The sequence below is a fragment of the Homarus americanus genome, unplaced genomic scaffold (assembly GCF_018991925.1).
Source record: "Homarus americanus isolate GMGI-L3 unplaced genomic scaffold, GMGI_Hamer_2.0 scaffold20930, whole genome shotgun sequence".
Lineage (NCBI taxonomy): Eukaryota > Metazoa > Arthropoda > Malacostraca > Decapoda > Nephropidae > Homarus > Homarus americanus.
In genome coordinates this window covers 10,653,236-10,675,962 of record NW_024748502.1, presented here as the reverse complement: position 1 = coordinate 10,675,962, position 22,727 = coordinate 10,653,236, and the positions used below count along the sequence as shown (strand labels likewise).

At 36.7% G+C, this 22,727-nt stretch overlaps 1 protein-coding gene across 5 annotated transcripts in view; it reads left to right on the top strand.

Moving 5' to 3' along the window:
- LOC121880308 (nuclear distribution protein nudE-like 1) overlaps positions 1–22,727 on the top strand; it is a gene marked incomplete at its 5' end in the record, with an annotated part of 54,110 nt that overhangs the window by 19,313 nt on the left and 12,070 nt on the right. Inside the window, 2 exon segments of one of the 5 annotated variants that reach the window (XR_006091511.1) lie at positions 7,994–8,085; positions 9,566–9,623. Coding sequence is in view for 2 of the 4 variants with exons in the window: in XM_042387467.1 (XP_042243401.1) it covers positions 7,994–8,085 (92 nt within the window). 5 annotated transcript variants of the gene reach the window in all.

The following is a 22,727-nucleotide window of genomic DNA, read 5'->3' as shown; positions in this document are numbered from 1 at the left end:
CTGAATTATTATTATTATTACAGGAGTATTAAATTTTTGCCCCTCAGGCCCCAATGTGGGTCAGTGACCTATGCCCGGGTGGGCTAATCCCCTAAAAAAAAAAAAAAAGCCGCGGGAAATTAAGGTTTGTTTACATCCGGCAGTTCGGCTGCTCTCTCTCTCTCTGCTTGTCTATACAGAGTACAACATTTAACCCTTCAATATATATGAGCAGTAAATAAGTGTTGCTTTCATATTCTTATGTAGAGTAATGACGATATATTTTCACATGTGCGCACTTACATACGAGCAGTCTCACTTTTTTTTTACCATTAATGGTTAGCTACTTATATTGTTCCATTTATTAACATTAAATAACATTACAGGTACTTCAAACAACCATATTAATTTTTTTACATTAATTTTACTACAGCTAAAATCAGGGTCTTATTTTCTTCAGTTTTATATGTAGAACCAATCAGTCACTGGTTTTGTAAGCTTTAACATAAACAATGCCGGCAGCCGTCTCGTCTCCTCTAATATTCCACGTATTATTAATAAATTGTATTGTTAATTTTGCACACACAAACATTAATTCAATAAAAACAAATTCAGAAACATTAATTAAAATATATATGAACAGTAAATAAGTGTTGCTTTCATATTCTTATGTAAAGTAATGACGATATGTTTTCACGTGTGCGCATGCGCACTTACATATGCGATCTCTCTTTTTTCTTTACCATTATCGTTAGCTACTTCTATTGTTCCATTTATTAACATTAAATAACATTACTTAAAACAACCATATTAATTTTACTACAGCTACAGCCAAGGTCTTATTTTCTTCAGTTTTATATGTAGAACCAGTCAGTCACTGGTTTTGTAATCAACGAAAACAATGCTGTGTCATTTCCTCGTGCGTTTTAATATTCTACGTATTATTTATGAATTGTATTGCTCATTTTGCACACACAAACATTAATTCAATAAAAAAGACATTCAGTAATAAACAATAATGAATCTTTTGTACATAAGAGAAATGACACTGTTTACACGATTATGAACGTCGTCTGCACGTTGGCGGGCCGTTCAAACCCGTCGAAATTCAAGTTTCCGCCGTCAAAATTTTTATTTACCGGGGTATATATTTTTTTGTGTGTTCCAATAAAATACATTAAGAATTAAAAACTCACGAAATTTGAGATGCTACTATACGACATTTAACCCTTCAATATGTCTTCAAAGAGACCATGATGCAGAGAAATTGGTGCTAGTGCTTCCAAGCATAAGCACAAGTCACTATCTATCCAGGAAAAGGGTGAATTTCCATGGTCCGGCAATTTCCATGGTCCAGCACCGGTCAGGTCCCGAGGTTGCCGGACTAGAGAGGTACAACCTGTATCAGAACAGCATCTGAAAGCAGTACACTGTTCGTTCATGTTAGGAACACTACTCATCCCATGGATTGGGATAACAGCTTAGAACAACTTCATATTTTTCCCGCCTCTGCTGACGGTCGTAATATTTCAATGTGATTCTGATCTTTAAAAATGATTTGTTTTTGCATAATGTAGTATTACTGATATGTAATTTGTCTTTGTATGCCTTTTTGTGTGTAAAAATAAGTCTATATTAAATGCATCCTCTGAAAGCGTGAATGTATAATACTTCTGATAAACTTCCTGTGTGCTTATGTTTGAAATAATGAATGTATGTATCTTTATATAATTAAGCTAAATATCTTTCTTGACAGAAACGGTCATCCAAATGATTATGAATAAACTCATTTAGAAATACCTCATTACTTTAGGACAAAATCGGATAGGTTTGCAACAGCCAATCAGCTGTAACTCTTGGGACGAGGCAGGGCATCTTTTCTGAGCTGAGAAAAAACGCACTACAGTGGTCCCTCGGTTAACGAGCGCCTCGGTTAACGAGATTTCGGTTAACGAGTTACCTTCCATAAGATTCTTAACTTCGGTTAACGAGCAATCCCTCAATTAGCGAGTTTCTTACGAGCCAACCTGAACATGATTTCGCTTGCATTTAGCGGTCCACCAGCTGTAGTATTAGTCCGCCAATACAGTAATCGGTTCTAGGGCTTAAATTCTTTACCATTTTAGCAAATGTAAAGAAGTTTATATTATTCAATAATTTTAAAAGTTTAAAATTAAATTTTTTACTCATTTTAACAATTATTGAACATAATTGAAGGTAATGAAACTAGTTTTATGCGTGCCATCCAGCCTCTCAACACACCATACAGGCGTCAGTCTTTGTTCTTTTCAGTGGATGTAACATCTTGCTTGAGACTCTCTTCAACTAAATGCTTTTTTTCTGTTTTTGCAAGCAAATTATTGGTCATTTTGAAACTTATTTTACATATTGACAATATATAATGCAGTGCAGTGTTGATTTAAAGAAAATAATCTTGAATTGCACCAAGAGAACTAAAATTTTATGGGTGAAATGGCGCCATGGGGTGACTTCTCTTCCACCCCAATGCCTTCTCTTCTCCCTTCTCCACCCCCATTCTAATTCCCATCATCATCATCCAGGAGCCTTCTACATACACACCTCAAAGTAAGTGTACTTTTCAACCTTTTTTGTTGAATTTAGGCAATTTTCGGTGAGCTGGAACCAATTACCCAAAAACCCATTGAAACAATGGTTTCGGTTAACGAGCAACCTTCTAGAACGGATTGTGCTCGTTAACCGAGGGACCACCGTATAGTGATGTCACAAAGCTTTGAAACTGAAACCACATATATTATCAGAACCTGTACAGTATTCAAATGTATTAAGTTTATTACTAAAATTATTATGTATGGTGAAAAATAAGGTATGTTTATACAGTACTCAAATTAATTGCTATCTTACAAGAATTTCAGTAATGCAAAATATATTCTAAGTCAAGTCAGTGGCATTTCATAAGCAAAACAATAAAACTCCTCTGCTTTGAAAATCCTTGAGTATACAGTATAGTCTGGATTTACGCGGTCAATTGAACCCGTGGAGGTCCGCGTAAAACGAGAAACGCGTAAACGAAATAACAGAACATATGGGCCGACCCCCAAACTACACCTTTTCTGACACAATACATATGTTGTAGTAAAAATAACATCTTAATTTTATGATGGTATGCACACACAATTAATATTTAAGAGAAATACAGTCACCGGTTAATGTCCATTCAAATAATAGACTCAACCCACGCTCGCTGGCTCCTCCCTCTCTGAGAAATGTTTGGGGAAAAACAGTATCCTTACATTTTTAGTAATAAATAATACCTCAGACTAAAGTTAGGATAATATAATTGACATTGCTGGACTCCTTGCAAGACATGGAATATTTTGAATATAAATGTCAAATATTTTGCAGAAAAGATAAAATTTTTGTTCTTTCTAATAAAATTCTTAAATAAGATCTAAAATTTGTATGACTAATGCAAATTTTATGATGTTTATATTTAAAATAATCACAATCTTATAAGAATTCCAGCAATATAAATTATATTCTGGCCGGATAATTTGTATGACTTTTATGAGCTAAAACAAATATCTTCAGTAAGTAACAAATTATACTTCACCCGCGTAAATGATGAAAATTACCGCGTAATTAAAAATTTCATTCTGGCAAGGTGCTGCATAAATGACCAAACACGTAAACAAAAACCGCGTAAATCCAGACTATACTGGATGTACTTTAATCTTCCCACGTTCCCCCTCCTCTCGGTGGAAGGGAGAAGGGTCTATTTGGGGTAAAAGTGACTGCCACACCTTCCCCCTAATGGCTAACTTTGGTGTGTGTGTGTTTTTAGAATTTAGTCAGCAACTGTGCATATGAGATGATTTTGATAATACACTGTACAGTACTTGGTATTGGCATTGTGGAAGGATAATGGTTCATACACATGACCCTCACATAACTCAAAATTGCATAAAGTAAATTCTTAATCCTCTGGGGTAAATGGAGATGTGTTCCACAACCATTTCTGGAATTCCCCAATCTTAATTCTGGCACTTTTTATAACAAACACATCCTGGATGATGATGATGATGGGAATTAGAATAGGGGTGGAGGAGAAGGGAGAAGAGAAGGCATTGGGGTGGAAAAGAAGTCACCCCATGGTGCCATTTCACCCATAAAATTTTAGTTCTCTTGGTGTAATTCAAGATTATTTTCTTTAAATCAACACTGCACTGCATTATATATTGTCAATGTGTAAAATAAATTTCAAAATGACCAATAATTTGCTTGCAAACACAGAAAAAAAGCGTTTAGTTGAAGAGAGTCTCGAGCAAGATGTTACCTCCACTGAAAAGTCACAAAGACTGACGCCTGTTTGGTGTGTTGACAGGCTGGATGGCATGCATAAAACTAGTTTCCTTGCCTTCAATTATGTTCAATAATTGTTAAAATGACTAAAAAATTTAAGATTATTGATTAGTATAAACTTCTTGATATTTACTAAAATGGTAAGGAATATAAGCCCTAGAACCGATTACTGTATTGGCGGACTAATACTACAGCTGGTGGACCGCCAAATGCAAGCGAAAACATTTTGAGGTCGGCTCGTAAGAAACTCGTTAATCGAGGGATTGCTCGTTAACCGAAGTTACGAATCTTATGGAAGGTAACTCGTTAACTGAAATCTCGTTAACCGAGGGACCACTGTATAGTGAGGGTCAGGTGTATTGAGCTATAAAATGTGTATTAATGATTTCTCATTTACTTAGATTATTTCCAATGTTTAACATGTTCTATCGGTGATGTGCGCAGGTCTTTTTTTTCTAATTAGATATTGTGACTCATTATTTCAGGGCACTGGGTTGTTTAGGTGCAGCATTAGACCTCAGCATTGCTAGTTGTTTAGGACAAGAAGAAATTATCAATTGCATTTAATTTCTACAACAGCTGAATGATGGTTAGCAAGTCTAATACAGTTAAATGCAACAGTGAGGTGATGTATTGTGTTGAGTGACATTTAACACATGTTATTTCCTTAGACTATCACTCGTGTTTGGTGTTGTAGTAAAATATATTGTTGTGTTTTGTCTCGATTTTCACTCCTGATATGTTGGTCTAGTGGTTACCTATGACACTCCAGTCCACCCAGCTGTGAATGGGTAGCTGACTTTACAATTACAGACGTGAAGGTAGCCTAGTGGCGTGCTGGCCACACTGCTTTCCTTCCTAATGTACTGAAGGCTTAGTATTCAATAATCCCTACTACATGTTCAGCCTGTGGAACCCACTTGTACTTTACTCAGTTGGATTTTCCAGAATTATTTGGTCAATTTAGAATACTGTACTGTACTGTATAGTGTAAACTATTTATTATCTTACATGTACTCTAATTAATATAAATTGGAAGAAACATTGGGTAGTTGCCAAATTTCGAAAATAATATTCCCGCACTGTAACAATTAACAAAGTGGACAGTGTCACTTTTTGTTGAGCATAAGGTACAGGGGAGTATGAGATCATTCTTTTTAATCATAAAACATATCCAGTATGTGTATCTCACCATACAACAGAATGACCACACTGAAGCTTCATTTTTTTACATTATACTGTGCCAACATTCCTTACACCTTACTCTTCTGTTCCAACTACAGTACTGTACAGTACTAAAATCTTCCTCACTTTCCTCTCTAACTGTAGTCAATCACTTCATTGTTACTGCATTGAAATTCTTTATACATTCAGTCATTGATATTAGTGTGGAAGTGATTATTGGAGTGGCTCAGGGAACATTAGAATAGCTGCAGTGTGAGAGGATGGTGATAGAGGTAAGCAATTTGATTTTAGGAGTTTGTGATAGAGAAAGGATGGGAAGAATGCTGTAGAGTGCCAAGAATAAGTGCAAATGAAGAGTGATAAAAGTGTGCTCAGGAAGGGTTTATGCAGAAAATTTATTAAAAAAGAGATAAATTTATAAGTACCCTACAGCATGCCCTTAAAATTCGCGGGGGTTAGGTTCTCAAATTGGCCGTGAATAGCATTTGCTGACGGGGGGGTTACATGTTTACTCGTGTGCAAAGAAATGTATATTCCTTTATGTGTTTGCCCTTAGGACAATTTTTTTCTTTTACCTATATTGTGTGTGTGTAGACACACACACAAAACACATACAAATAAATAATAATGGGAAAATTCTCTCACAAATAATCAGAAACAAAACAATATTTAGAATAATTGTGAGAGTCTACCCTCAAGCCAACTCTGTGCTTTGTTATGAAAGTTAACTTTAATAACAAAAAACAGAGTTGACTTGAAGGTAGACTCACATTTTTTTCTAAATTATGTTTTGTTTCTGATTATTTGTGAGAGAATTTCCCATTATTATTTATTTGCATATGTTTTTTGTGTGTGTGTGTGTCTACACACACACACACATATACAGTATACAATACGGGTAAAGAAATTACTTTCTCTAGAATGAATGGCTCCCTCACCCAGCTGCAAAAATGCCAGCAAGTTTAAACTACCTGCAGACATTCCTGGGTACATCCAGGGTGTCGTTCGTGAATACTCGAGGACCACAAATTAAAAATCTGCGAATTGTCAAGGCATGCTGTACTGTAAATGGAAATGGAATAATGAAGAAAGTTTGACATACTGGGTATTTTTGCATTTCACATGTATGCACTTTTTTTACATGTGAAGTTTTGGAGTGAAGGGTGTTATCTATGTTAATTGAAGTCATGTTTCAGTAACGATGCCAAAAATTACATACTTTACGATTTGGATGTCCTTTAGTCCACATTGTTTTGATAACATGACAGTTACACTCTTCTCTGTAATGTTTTCTTCACTCTAACTTGGTGAAATCATCTGTAAGTTTTCACTAGGGTATAGAAGTACCTTTTAGGAAATTTTATTGCATTGGAATAAATAACTGAAATTTACTTTCTTTTAACAAGATTGTGTGAGTCACTGTCTATATTCAGAATTTTTCATGCACCTAAACACTTTTCTTTCACTCCAAGTTTTCTCAAGTTTGAGTTCTGTATTGTTCACAGTTTCAGCACACATTTATGTGATGAACATTTAAATATGCTTTGTAAATGAAGGATGTTTCTTAGTGAGGTAAGAAGTGGCCACTCAGTAGCTTCTGTCACTCCTTTATATGTGCAGGATTTTATTTTATTTCATCTATTTTATTTTATTTTTTGTTTGTAGTTTAATATGACATTTTTGCTGTCCATTTTGTGAGCAACAATTATTTTGTATTTATTTTTAAGTTTGACATTTAAAAAAAATTAAGAGATACACTGTATCACAGTTTTTGCTTGGTTTTATGAATATTGATTTGACCTTTGGTTTGGTGTTTGTATTTATCTACATATTTGTATCCAAATACACTTAAATGATGTACTACTGTACTGTATTTGTATATTGAGTTTGATGATGTTTACATAAATTGGAAATCTGAAGCTAATTTAATAAGGCAAACCATGAAATATTGGTAGGCAGATGTATCTGCATGTGTGGCATCTTAATACTTTCAAGTTAAGGAAATTGTGTTGGTATAATACATGGTAAATATTTTCACTAACTGGAAAAAAGGTCTTGTAGAACTATCCAGACAGGCATGACTTGATTGGACAAACTGACACTTTTTTCCAAGTAATAGCCTTTAGCTTTCCTAATAAGTTATGAATGCTGTTTTGTTCAATTATGAACTATAACTAGCTTGATTGCCTTAAACAGTGACCTTCATTAACCCCTAACTTCTAACAATTTCAATTTGAAAATTGCAAATCATTTCAGTATACTGTACAGGGAATGATTTGGGGAATAAAATGGTCTGGTTGAGAAATACTGTAATGCACATCATAATTATGAATGTGAAATGAGAATTTATTCAGTTTTTGTCTTTAATCTAAACTTTCTTATGGCCCAAAACTAATAAAGTTTGGAATATACAAATTAATGATTACTAAATGTAAATATGAAATAATTACCTTGGCTAACATTAACAAGGCTGGTAATGGTATCTCAGGCACTGGAGTCGCGTCTTGCCTCGTGTCGTACACTCGTGAAGGACAACCAACGCCCCCTCAGCCTGCCTCCACCCGGCAACCACTCTGCCAGGTAACACACTAACGCCCAAACCAAAAACTGGCATGCATTGCCGTTAACCAGATTATGGGGCACTTGTTCTTGCATGTAGAGTTATTTAGGACCTTCCAAAATAGTCCTAATGAGTTTGCATTGTGGCATGTTTCCTGGTTAACTATTATTTATTATGGTTAACTATTGTTTGTTAATGTTTCTCCATCTATCAGTCAGATGAACATTATCCAAGGATCTATTATCTAAACCTTAAGAAGGTAGAAAATACTAAGCCATCTCTAGGAAAAATAGGAAGAAAAATTGTACATGAGAAATTTTGCCACTGAAAATGTAGCGGTACATAACATCATGACAGAATCAAAATATATTTTGTTTCAGTTTTTTCATTGAATTTCTTAAGTTTATTTACTTAATAATGTAGTTACATGATTGATATATGGACTTGGTTGTGAACAACATCAGCATGCACTTAGGATATATCACAAACATAAAAATTACTTTCCTTGACTTGCATGTGTATGTGCTCTTGTTCTCAAACTTAATCATGCATTAATTTTCTACATTTTTGTGATTTGAATTTGTATTGAGGTAAATGCTGACATGACTGTCTTATTATATGACTGAAGACAGTTCCTGTGTTATTATTCTGCTTCTTTTAATGTTTTATTGAAAGTATGATCTGTGAAAAGGTGTTTCTACCAGTATTGATATTAAATTTTGTTAGGGTGTGTTTTTTAATAGCATTATTTTTACTGCAAGGATGTGGTACAACCTGAGAATAGTGATTATTTTTACTATTGTTTGTGCTGGATGCTCATATTCTCCTATACTTATTGTTAATTTCTTTTCTTATAATTTTCCCTTTTTTAACGTCTTTTCAATAATATATCACAGCTTGGGTTTGTACATGTAATGTCTTTCCAGCTTATTGGTCCATGCTCAATAATTCAAAGCTGTTGAATGTATATTTCTTTAAATCTTTATAGAATTTAAATTCTCTTAGTTCTTTAGCTGATTTTTTATAACATGATAAAGTAATATAATTTCCTTAGTTTTTATTATATGCATATTTTAATTTTTATTTTTTTTTAGAATTTATGAGCTTGGAACTAGAGCCTTTTTAAATTTTGTTTGAGAACCCTGTCATACCAACTGGACTGTGTCACCTCAAGCAGTGATTACATGTGTTCAGGTATACGGTAACAGATAAAGTTTTATTGGGATAGAAAGATGTTTGGGTCTTCTGACTTGATGTTGGTTACTATGGCAACCCAACATTCTAGTCCAGTAAAAGAAGATTACAAAGCATTGAATATAATTTTAGAATCAATCAAGTGAATTTTGCTGAAACTATTAAAAGAAATGCTGATGTAGATTCATAAAGGTTTGTTTACTAACACCTGAAACAGTTCAGTGCCTGGGGAGAACAGACCTCACCAGTCTAAGGTATGAAGGGGTCCGCTACTTTTGTTTATCAGTGTTTTTCCTTTTTTGACAGATGAAAATCCAGCAGATTAACAGGGACTTGAATAGGGTGAACTCAGTATTCAAAGCAGGTAAATGTCAAACACATTTCTTTCTACTGACACCTTTCTTAAGATACTGATAATTTGTTTGTAATTAACATAAATACTTTAATTATCTTATTTCATGTGATGTTTTACTAAACAAGTACTGTATAAGATTTATTATTTTACACTTATGGAAAACTTCAAGGTAGGAGTGATGCAGCCTATTTTATTGAATATATATGTGGGGGGGTGGATTACATGATTACCTGGTCGAGCATAAAAGGTCAAGGGGAAGAAGACGGGACTTGAGGAACAAATTTTGTGTGATTAACAAAGTAAATCTATTATTATGAAATTAAGAACTATGGATACAATTATGTATACTTTTACTGAGTATTAAACCATTTAAGTTAGGGGATATGTCCTCTGATTCTATAGAAAAATCTTTTGAAAACCATCTTTTGAAAGGGTTTGTGAAGACAGCTAGTCATTGATATAGGACAAAAAGCATTAGGGGATCTTGCCCTTGGTTTTGACACAACACTGTTTGTCCATGAATGTGGACAGTTGACTTGTGTTAAGATTCGTGGGTTGCCAACAATGTGACACTGTCCTCACCGGGGACAGTAGATCTTCACCTGATGGGAGCAGCATTGAGCTCCTCTGGTATGTGGAACATTACACTTGTCATTTTATTTGTCTAGATTCTCATAAAGTGAATAAGATCATTTCTTTGTATATTTCCTACAGAAAAGCTCTAGTGTTTTTTTGGGTATCATATAATAGCTAATAGCATGATTCTAATTTGTTATCAGCTCTTTCGCTTGATGCAGTCGGCTTGAATAGATCATTCTACTTTTTTCTATGATTGTATTTATATCTCCAGTCTTTGTATAAGGGAGTATGGGAGTATGCCAATTCAGACATTTCCTTAGTTTATTCTTACATTTGAGCATTATAGCAAGAGAAGTCTTAAACAATTTAACCCTTAAGCTGTTTTTTATGCAAACTTGATAAATGTTCATCGAAGTACTGATATAGTCTATTGAAGACAATAAGAATGGTTACTATGAGATCATCATTGTAACTTTGTACATTGTCATAAGAACTTGGTTTCATATTTGTGCTTTCCTAATAGCCTTCATCAGATCAGTTTACTACAGTACCAAACAGTGTGGGGGTAACCACAAGAAGGTTTGCGAAGTTTAGTTTGTAATTAGGCATAAAATTAATGACTACTCCAGAGCTCTGTGTTATGTATGGCAAGATTAAACCAATGCTCTTCGTAACACTCCTGGGGTTTTCATACTCAAAATTTCATATGATATAAATTATCGCTTTAGGGTTTTCCTACACAAAATTGTGTATGAAGTAAAAATTTAAAATAGAATACAGTAGCTTTGTTTGTGTATGAATGCTAGATACACAAGTTGCACATTTGACAATTTTGGCACAATCCAGCAACTCTATAGACTGCTCTCCTAGGTTAGGTTGCCACACCAGTCTCTCTTTCTGTTTCAACAATGCAGGACATAAACTTGACCCACATTTTCCATGCATTTTCCCACAACTTGTGGTGATTTCTCGTTCATCACTATAATTTCATTTATTCATAACAGTTTTGTGAAAGTTGTGAACCATGCCTTGTGTTGCTGGCAAAATTAGAGAGGTGGGAATATGTAAAAAGTGCACGGAGGTTGCACCACGTGGTGATAGTATGGTGCCCCCGATGCCTACTAGTTATGCTTACGTGTAGAAATAATTAGTTTATTGTGTTTACTCATAAAAAACTGTTTGTAGTTTATTTACTTACAATCCTAATGCAACAAATCCCATATTTTTATCTCAGATAACAAGCTTTCTATGACTCATTTAGTACAATTATCTCTCGCATGGTGCAGTGAGGTGAGTAACAGGCCAGACCCTGAGTGACCTGCGGGAGAGCACCTACCTTAACCCAGGAGTGTTAAGAGCTCCTTTGGTTTTTTGCTGGAGTGCCCTTACCAATAATTAGGATATCATGGCTCTTCTCTGGTAATGAGATGGGTCATGTTCCACCTGTGTTGATGAGAGGGTATCTTAATTTATTTTTGTCTGGCATTTGGGTCCTCAGTTAGGATGGTAGGTTCGGTATGTACAGTTCCGCTCAGAATTTCATTATACATCGGGGATGTGTTCAAAGAAACTCGACTTATAGTGAAAAGTTTTATAATGAGGATTGTATTAAGTCCCCATAAGAATTAATGTAATTAGAGGTATGTGCATTCCAACATGTAGAGTAATGCCCCATGAAATCTCAGGATGTGATCTTGGAGAGAAAATTTTCAGCAAATCTGCTTACAATGGGATCATTATAGCATACTGAATAGTATTTAATATGGAGATAAGTTCCTGACAACATTATTTATTGCATTTGAGATGGTGAGTGCTGGCAACATTATTAGGGAGAGTGTGAATGATTGGCTGTTACTGCTCTGTAAACAAGAGACCAGGAGTATAATATTACACAATAACTCACCTGGGGTTGGATGTGGGATTTGGGGGGAAATTTTATTAGTTTGCAATAATGTTTTATTAACCCGGCACCAAATGAACCTAAATTATATTGAAATTTTGATGAAATAGCATACTGCCGATAAAGGGATCACAGGATAACAAGCGTGGAAGAGAGATGTCCCCTCAGTCCAACCAGCCACCTCCTATCCCTGCCTATGCACCCTGCTTTGGTTTTATGTATCATCCCATTTTTTTACATTCACACTGAATAAGGTTTTCTAAGCTTTCATTTTTAGGTGTTGGAACACGTGTGTGATATAACTGTCTGCGGTGAGGTGTAATATCTGCTTTATCCGGAACCCCTCTTAGCCGTAACATTACAATAGCTGGAATTGAAATTTGCTTATAAATTTTCAGAACATTCTGAGAGATTGCATCTCTCTTAGGGATTATGGGGAAACTATTGTCGTGGCGCTCGACATCTCCAAAGCATTTGACAGGGTATGGCACAAGTCTTTGCTTTCTAAAAGTTAAGTAGTGAGAAACGATAGATATGAGTTGTGTTGTCAAAGTAAGAGAAACAAACGAGACCCTGCAATTGTGTGTAAATGAGGCACAAAGTCAGATCAGCAACCTGGGACTTGGTCACAATTTTTGTGATGCCATATGGCAGCAGGGTTTACCATTAGACAACACATTATGTTTCCAATATCTTCCCAGGCGGTAGTACCTCCCTGTTTGATAGCTGCCTACTTCCTACTACCTTGGGGTTAGGTTAGGTTTCTCTCCCCCATATTCTCTAATTTCTAGCTTCCTTGAAAACCAATCCATGGCATTTGTTGTTGAGGGATCGATCTCTTGCTCGTTCTTTACCAATAGTGGTGTTCCACACGGTTCTGTTCTTTCACCTCTTCTCTTCTTTTTATCAACGATTTACTTCACACTACTACTAAAGCTGCCTCCCGAAAGCTGGGAATGTTGTACAGATGCCATAGCTACTTCACTCCTGAGCAGTTGCTTTAAGGGATTCATTCATCCTAACTTGGAGTACTGCTCTCATATCTGGGGTGGCTCTTCTTCTGTCCCAACTGGTAGATAGGGTGGAATCAAAGGCATTTTGTCTTACTAACTCTCCTCCTTTAGTTGATAATCTTTCTTCCCTTTCTCTTCGCCGCAATGTTGCTTCACTCTCTCTTTTTTACAGGTACTTTAACGGGCAATGTTCGGTGGATTTGGCATCCTGTGTACCGCCGGCAAGGCTATAAGCTCCTCAGAAAATATTTTGGAATGTGTCCACTATTATGGGCATTTTGAGGCCATTTTGAAGCCATATGCACTTGATATTAGGAGATATTCAGAAGTCAATAGTAATTACTTCCTATTATACAAAAATGCCTGAGTACAATACTGCATTAAAGAAAAAGTATTGGAAATTTCTGATGAAAAGGGGGTCCTGACCCCCAGGACCCCCTGGGATCTGCCTCTGCTCCCTCCACCCCTGCAAAGGGCTCCTCTCACCCTGTGCTTGTCACCGACTCCTGCCTCTCACTCATTTTGTCATTCATTATACAATATTGTTTATTTGTTAATCATTAATTAGTAAAGTTAAATTACTGTAATAATCTGTGCTTATTAACACTCTTGGGATCGCCTGAAATTTTTTTAACGAGCCTGTCACTCGCCCTGCTTGGAGCCTGCAGAATGATCAGAAATCGTGGAGAAGATATATTTTTCCCGAGCACTATTCGTGTTAAGGTATTGTTAAATGGTTTATTCAAATGATGCCTTCCTATGTAAAAAAAATATGGCTGGGAAATCACTTTAAACTCTTTAAAATAGAAATAATAAATAAATAAAGCCATTTGACGAGTATAAGTGAAAAGTGAGGATTTACTGTTGATTTATTTTCATGCTGTACCCACATCATTGCAACAGTCAGTATAAAATGCACATGACAAATAGGATCTCGTCGGGACTACCTTGTCAAGATGGGTAGTGGCTGCATCCTGTTGGAGGAACAGGAAGTTCCTCCGTCCCCATCATACGTTGGTGCCAGAGAGCGTCTTGGAATCTACATCCGAGGCGAGGGCTCCACCGGAAGCAGACATCCGGAGTCCTGCACCGTGCCCACAGCGACTGGAGATGTGATGGGATTCTCAGACTTATTGCGATGAGATGTAAAGATGAATCCAGACATCGTGGTTCCTCAAGTCGACCCCAATGTCTTGGGGGAGGTGTGTGGTGTTTATATAATGCTAACGAGCCGAGCGAGTGGCGTGATTGACGTGTGCATAAGTGCTGCCACCTAGCGGTGTGAGTGAAGTTGGATGTCTGAGTATAGTTATAGGACATAGCACGAGGTTTCGTGATCATATGTATTACCCTGTGAGACAGATTATTTCCTGCTGCACCATTGTACAGACTTCTCCCAGTATCTGTGAAGGCTGTGTTTCATTGAGCCATCAGGAACCAAGTAAAACTTGAACACCAGTGTGTGGGTGGCAAAGGGCATTGTCTAACAACAGGAGGCACTTTTTAGACAGGTTGTTAGCTGCTGTGTACCTTGCTATGAATGGTGACATATATAATTATATATGAAATCGTGAAAGATTAATTTAGTCAACCAGGCCTTTGGTGTTGACTTTTAATAGATTGGCAGGCTAGATTTATGGATTTTTTCAGACCCCTGGGTTTCTCAGAATGGTACACAAGGAGCGGCTTCAGTTTGGTGACATGGTTGTTGGTGGCCCAGTTTTGGAGACTGTTAAATAAATCCTGGAGGGCGGTGTAGTGTGTGTGCGCGCGCGCTCCGGTGGTCCCTCGGTTAACGAACGGTTCGATTAATGAAATTTCGGTTAACGAATTAGCTCCCAAAAAGGATCTTCAATTCGGTTAACGAATAAAACTTCGATTAACGAAATTCTTACGACAAACGCTTTTCGTTGTGAGCATCAGCTGATCGGCTAGTCCGCCAATACAGTAATCTGTTCTATGTTTTCATATGTTTCCAATGGAGTAAATATCAAGAAGGTTGTGTTCTTGAATATTTTTGCATTTTGTATGTTAAAATTATTGGTCATACTAAAATTTAGCCATCCCAGCTCTGTCTACATAAAGTTTTTCAACTATTATTTTTGGCTCGATATATGTAACTTTATTCATTTATTGAAACTCATTTACATGCACACACTGTCCTAAGGGCAAAGCTGTACTGTACATGCAATCAAAATAATGTACAAAATGATTACTAAAATTTTTGTCTACTGCAAATTACAGTAATACCCCGCTTTACGCCGTTCTACATTTACGCGGTACCTCGCCAGAACCGGACTTTCACTTTATGCGGTGCATCTACTCATATACACGGGAAGCGGCGCGGGCAGGATGCGCACAAGGTCGCCCAGTCATCAAAACATTACCGAGTTCTTCACCCACCACAGCCTGCCCAAGTCAGTGATAGTGAGGATATGGACTTATATGGACTTTGAGGGGTTTGACAAAGAGGCCCTGCAAGCCTCTGTGGTGGATAGTGATACAATTGATACAATTGATACAGGTGAGGGCCAATAATCTGCCCTCTGCCTCGCAACCAACCCTCCATCCCCGTGTGCCCAGCCATCTTTTCTACTAATGTAAGTGTTAAAAAACCTAATATTATTGATATTTCTCTTAATTATTAATTGTGTGTGCATACCATCATAAAATTAAGATGTTATTTTTACTACAACATAGGTATTGTGTCTGAAAAAGTGGAGTTTGGGGGTCTGGCCAGTCTCTATTGGAATTAATCCCATATGTTCTGTTGTTCACTTTACGCGGTTTTCACTTTCCGCGGTACCCCATGGGTTCAATTGACCGCGTAAATCGGGGTACTACTGTATAGGTTGTTTACATTCAAATTAATCACTATCTTATAAGAATTCCAGCAATGCAAATTATATTCTCCCCAGTCACTTCTATGAAATTTTATGAGCAAAAAACAAAAACTCAATCTAAAGGACATAAATAAATAAATGTCAAACATGTCACTGCCACCTCCCCTACCTTCCCCCCCTCCCAGCAAGGGTTTGGTGGTTATACTGTACAGTAGGCTTTTAAGTTTTTATCTTATATAATATCACAGACAAAAGTTAGGAGAATATAATTTGCCTTGCTGGAATCCTTGCAAGACAGTGAATAATTTGAATATAAACGTCATATATTTTGCACAAGAGATACAAATTTTAGTACAGTAGTCCCTCGGTTAATGAACACAATTCGTTCCAGAAGGTCGCTTGTTAACCGAAAATTTCGTTAACCGAATCCATTGTTTCAATGGGATATTGGGTAATTGGTTCCAGCTCACAGAAAAGTACATACAAAGTAAAGAAAAATGCAGTGAAGTACAGTCGGCCCTTAACATACGCGTGGGTTACGTAACAGAGATACCCGTGAATGTTAAAAATCTGTGTACTTTTGCTGCCTCCTCCCCCTAAAAAAAACCTGGCTCCCCATGTCCTTATTTACCATATATACCTATGTGTAGTTCGAGTTTTTAAGACCAAATTATTTGGCAAAAAATTGGGGGTCGACCTCTAAACGGGTAATAGTTTCATTAGGTTGAAAAATATTAACCAGTAACTACCAGTAAACAATGGAAACGACGCACCACCAGCTGTGAGTGTCGGTACAGTTGCCAGGGCAGATCTCTCGCGTCATCATAGCAAGCCCAAAGTAGCCAAATGCATGGTATGGTATGCACAGGACGATGTAAAACATAAAGTATTAATTGTTTAAAGTTTATTCAATTTCAATTGTTTATTCCTTGATAGAGGAAGCGGGATCCTAGTGCTGTCACTAGGTACCCCTGTACAATGACACCAGAAGCAGGTTGTAGATTCCACGAAGCTCCTCGGCGTCACCATAGACAACAAACTAAATTGGAAACCACATGTCAGTGAAGTTATCAAATCCTCCAGTTTCCGTCTCCACCTCTTACGCCGACTCAAGTCCCTCGGAGTTCCTGCACACGAGCTCCTCAGTGTTTACACAACATTCATACTTCCCAAGCTCACCTATGCCTCCCCCACCTGGTCTTCCTCCCTAAATGCCACAGCGTAAACACCTAGAAAAAGTGCAAAAGAGGGCATGCAAGATTATTCTCTCCTTCCTACTCCACATATCAAGAAGCGCTCAACACACTGACCCTTTCGACTCTCACTGACCATCACCACGACCTCATCTGCAAATTTGGTAAGAAGCTTCTACACCATCCCGACACCGGCTCCTACTACCACCTGAGATCCCTAGTCCGAGAATTGCTGTTCGACACCACAACCGCATCCAGCCCATACGTGCACGAACTGATCGCTATAAGAACAGCCCAGTCCCAACCATTGTAAAAATTATCAATAACTTGTAATAAATCAGTGTATTCACTCCCAGTAAACACTACTCCTTGCACTGTCACTATGTTGAAATGAACTGTAGTTTGAGCTTTTCCCCATTATTATATGTCTTATTTGTGTCACTCATGTTACTTGTATATTATTTGTAATTCGTAACCCATTCCCCAAATATGTAACTGTATATTTTCAGCCTTCTGGCTGCCAAGCTCTTTCAATAAACCGTTAATTATTATTATTATTATTATTATTACAAGTATATACAGTATAAATATTATAAAGGGGCTTACTAAAGCCTAAGGAAGGAAATTTATTCCTTTTACACATAATCAATTACAAAATATCTGGCCAGTATGGGAAGGATCATCGTGTCTCCGTTACTGGGTCGTGGAGTGGTGGTCCAGCAGGCGTCACGGAAGCGTTGTGTGTGTGGGGACATCTTAGGAGGTAGTGGATAAGGGTGCTGCTGTCGGATCTTCTGCATAATGCACAAGAGCGTTGCTCAGGGGATGCGGGGATACCAATCTCCAAAGCAAAGTCATACCCAATGATGATACGGGCAGCAATCACGTCCCCTTTACGCGACCCTTTCCCGTAGGCGTACGAGAGGTCAGGAAGTTTACGGAGGACATCGTACCAGGTGGGCGGGGAGTCCAGGGGGATGGCTGCTTCCCGAGCTTCTCTCTGTTTGCAGCTAAAGTTTATTTATAGATACTGTACATAAATTTTTGTTCATTACATTTGTAACATCAGTCTTTGTTAATTAAATTTGAAACAAAAGAAAACTACGCTACCGTATTTCTAAATACCTGGTATTTTCTTTAAAATATTACATCACAAGTATATTTTACCTTAACTGTGACTGGATGAATATATTCTCGGAAATAAATATGGAAATGTAATATTTTTGCTGAAATGACGTACATGTTACAGTGGAAAGTGGGATAAACTCATGACGAAAACAGTGACTTTCGCTTTCTTTCGTTGTTCAAAAGATTTTACCGTGGAACAAACCTGTACTGTACATGTAATAAATGATTATGGTGCTTAAATTGTTATGTCTATTGCAGATATAGATTGTTTATACAGGTATTCAAATAAATCACTATCTTACAAGAATCCCAGCAATGTAAGTTATATTCACCCAGGTTGTTTGGGTGGCAAATTATGAGAAGAGCTTAGTTACTCTTAAGTAATGATAAATAAACACGTAGGCCTTCAGCGCCAACTGTCACATCTTATGTCAAATAAATAAACAAACACCACACTGTCACCTCTCCCCCCCAAGCTCGCTGGCTACAAAAGATTGGTGATAACTTTATTCTTTGAGGCGTTTATTTTATATAATATCACAGACTAAAGTTAGGAGAATATAATTTGCATTGCTGGAATCCTTGCAAGACAGTGAATAATTTGAATATAAACGTCATATATTTTGCACAAGAGATACAAATTTTAGTACAGTAGTCCCTCGGTTAATGAACACAATTCGTTCCAGAAGGTCGCTTGTTAACCGAAAATTTCGTTAACCGAATCCATTGTTTCAATGGGATATTGGGCAATTGGTTCCAGCTCACAGAAAAGTACATACAAAGTAAAGAAAAATGCAGTGAAGTACAGTCGGCCCTTAACATACGCGTGGGTTAGGTAACAGAGATACCCGTGAATGTTAAAAATCCGTGTACTATTGCTACCCCCCCCCAAAAAACAAAAACCTGGCCCCCCATGTCCTTATTTACCGTATATACCTATGTGTAGTTTGAGTTTTTAAGACCAAATTATTTGGCAAAAAATTGGGGGTCGACCTCTAAACGGGTAATAGTTTCGTTAGGTTGAAAAATATTTACCAGTAACTACCAGTAAACAATGGAAACGACGCACCACCAGCTGTGAGTGTCGGTACAGTTGCCAGGGCAGATCTCTTGCGTCATCATAGCAAGCCCAAACTAGCCAAATGCATGGTATGGTATGCACAGGACGATGTAAAACATAAAGTATTCATTGTTTAAAGTTTATTCAATTTCAATTGTTTATTCCTTGATAGAGGAAGCGGGATCCTAGTGCTGTCACTAGGTACCCCTGTACAATGACACCAGAAGCATCTGGCAAGTGTGACAATTATATACAGTATAAATATTATAAAGGGGCTTACTAAAGCCTAAGGAAGGAAATTTATTCCTTTAACACATAATCAATATTATTTACAAAATATCTGGCCAGTATGGGAAGGATCATCGTGTCTCCGTCAGTGGGTCATGGAGTGGTGTTCCAGCAGGCGTCACGGAAGCGTTGTGTGTGGGGACATCTTTGGAGGTAGTGGATAAGGGTGCTGCTGTCGGATCTTCTGCATAATGCACAAGAGCGTTGCTCAGGGGATGCGGGGATACCAATCTCCCAAGCAAAGTCATACCCAATGATGATACGGGCAGCAATCACGTCCCCTTTCCGCGACCCTTTCCCGTAGACGTACGAGAGGTCAGGAAGTTTACGGAGGACATCGTACCAGGTGGGCGGGGAGTCCAGGGGGATGGCTGCTTCCCAAGCTTCTCTCTGTTTGCAGCTAAAGTTTATTTATAGATACTGTACATAAATTTTTGTTCATTACATTTGTAACATCAATCTTTGTTAATTAAATTTGAAACAAAAGAAAACTACGATACCGTATTTCTAAATACCTGGTATTTTCTTTAAAATATTACATCACAAGTGTATTTTACCTTAACTGTGACTGGATGAATATATTCTCAGAAATAAATGGAAATGCAATATTTTTGCTGAAATGACGTACATGTTACAGTGGAAAGTGGGATAAAATCATGACGAAAACAATGACTTTCGCTTTCTTTCGTTGTTCAAAAGATTTTACCGTGGAACAAACCTGTACTGTACATGTAATAAATGATTACGGTGCTTAAATTGTTATGGTAAACAATTTGCCTTCGGCACTCGTGTTTCATGCACGGCGAGCCTCAGTTTATAGGACGTAGAGCATTTTTATTGAAGGTTTTGTTGTTCCAATACCTTGAAAAACTTGGGTCGACCTATAAACAAGGAATATCATAAATTAACTATGTTTTGGTAAAAATATCAGGGTTGACCTACAATGCTGATGTCAACACAAGCGTTGTTACAGCGAGACTGACTGAGTGAGGGAGCGCGGGGGTGGCGTGACGTGTGTGGGGTGGCGGGCGGTGTGCGGTGCCACGAGCGATTTGAATGTACTTCAATTACTTCAATGTACAGAATATTCCTCCGGCGGGGCAATCCGTGTCTTTGCGAATCCATATACCGTATATCTCGGCCTATAAGACGACCCCAAAAATGTTCATATATATATATATATATATATATATATATATATATATATATATATATATATATATATATATATATATATATATATATATATATATATATATATATATATATATATATATATATATATATATATATATATATATATACAGTATTACCCCGCCTAACGCGGTTTCACTTAACGCGTTTTTCATATACGCCGTGCCTCGCCAGAGCTGAACTTTCACTTAACACGGATTTTTTCCACATACTGTACGCGGTGAGTGTCCGGCTGGAGACGCTATTTTTAGATTTGCCCCACCCTGCCTGACTGCCTGTTTTAGCTCATAAAATTCATACAAATTACCCGGCCAGAATATAATTTACATTGCTGGAATTCTTATAATTTGGTGATCATTTTTAATATAAACATCATATTTTTGCATTAGACATACAAATTTTAGATAAAAATTTTTCTCAAATTAACTATGTTATCTTTTGTGCAAAATATATGACATTTATATTCAAAATATTCCTGGTCTTACAAGGAATCCAGCAATGTCAATTATATTATCCTAACTTTAGTTTGAGGTATTATTTATTAAAATTTAGTGGTTATCCCACACATCTCCTTGGGACGGTTGGTGGGGGTGGGGGGGAGGGAGGGACCGACCGACCATCTGTTACCCAGTGAAGAATTATTTTTTTTTTAACTGAAGATATTTGTTTTAGCTCATAGTATTCATACAAATTATCCGGTCTGAATATAATTTACATTGCTGGAATTCTTATAATTTGATGATCATTTTGAATATAAACATCATATTTTTGCATTAGACATACAAATTTTAGATAAAAATTTTTCTCAAATTAACTATGTTATCTTTTGTGCAAAATATATGACATTTATATTCAAAATATTCCTGGTCTTACAAGGAATCCAGCAATGTCAATTATATTATCCTAACTTTAATCTGAGGTATTATTTAATACTAAATGTTAAAAACCCTGGAAGGGAGGATTGGTGGGGGGTGGGGGGGAGGGTTGGGACTGACCGCGCGGTTGGAAGAGGGGGGGAGGCAAGGTGGGGTACTTTGATTGACAGATAGTGTTGTGAAGATTATTATTTTTTTTATTAACTGAAGATATTTGTTTTAGCTCATAAAATTCATACAAATTACCCGGTCAGAATATAATTTACATTGCTGGAATTCTTATAATTTGGTGATCATTTTGAATATAAACATCATATATTTTTCATTAAACATACAAATTTTAGATAAAATTTTTTCTCTAGGTAACTATGTTATCTTTTGTGCAAAATATATGACATTTATATTCAAAATATTCCTGGTCTTACAAGGAATCCAGCAATGTCAATTGTATTATCCTAACTTTAGTTTGAGGTATTATTTATTAAAATTTAGTGGTTTTCCCCCAAAAATTTCTCTGAGAGGGAAGAGCCAGCGAGTGTAGTGTGAGAGAGGGAGGGAGTTGAGTCCATTATTTGAATGGACATTAACTTGGCGACTGTATTTCTCTTAAGTATTAATTGTGTGCATGTACCATCATAAAATTAAGATGTTATTTTTACTACAACATAGGTATGTGCCTTCAAAAAGTGGAGTTTGGGGGTCGGGCCGGTTTCTATTGGAATTAATCCCATATGTTCTGTTGTTCATAGATTTCAACAACCCCCAAAATAACTATATAAATATATATATATATATATAATTATATATATATATATATATATATATATATATATATATATATACAATTTGTACTCACTTACTGCTTCAATTGAACCTAGAAGTCCCGTGAAACGCAAAGAACAACAAGATTAAACCAGAAACCGCCCGACAACCTTTGAAGGCACATACCTATGTTAGAAAATAACATCTTAATTTTATGATGGTACATACACAATACTAAGAGAGAGAAAATACAGTCGCCAAGTTAATGTCCAATTCAA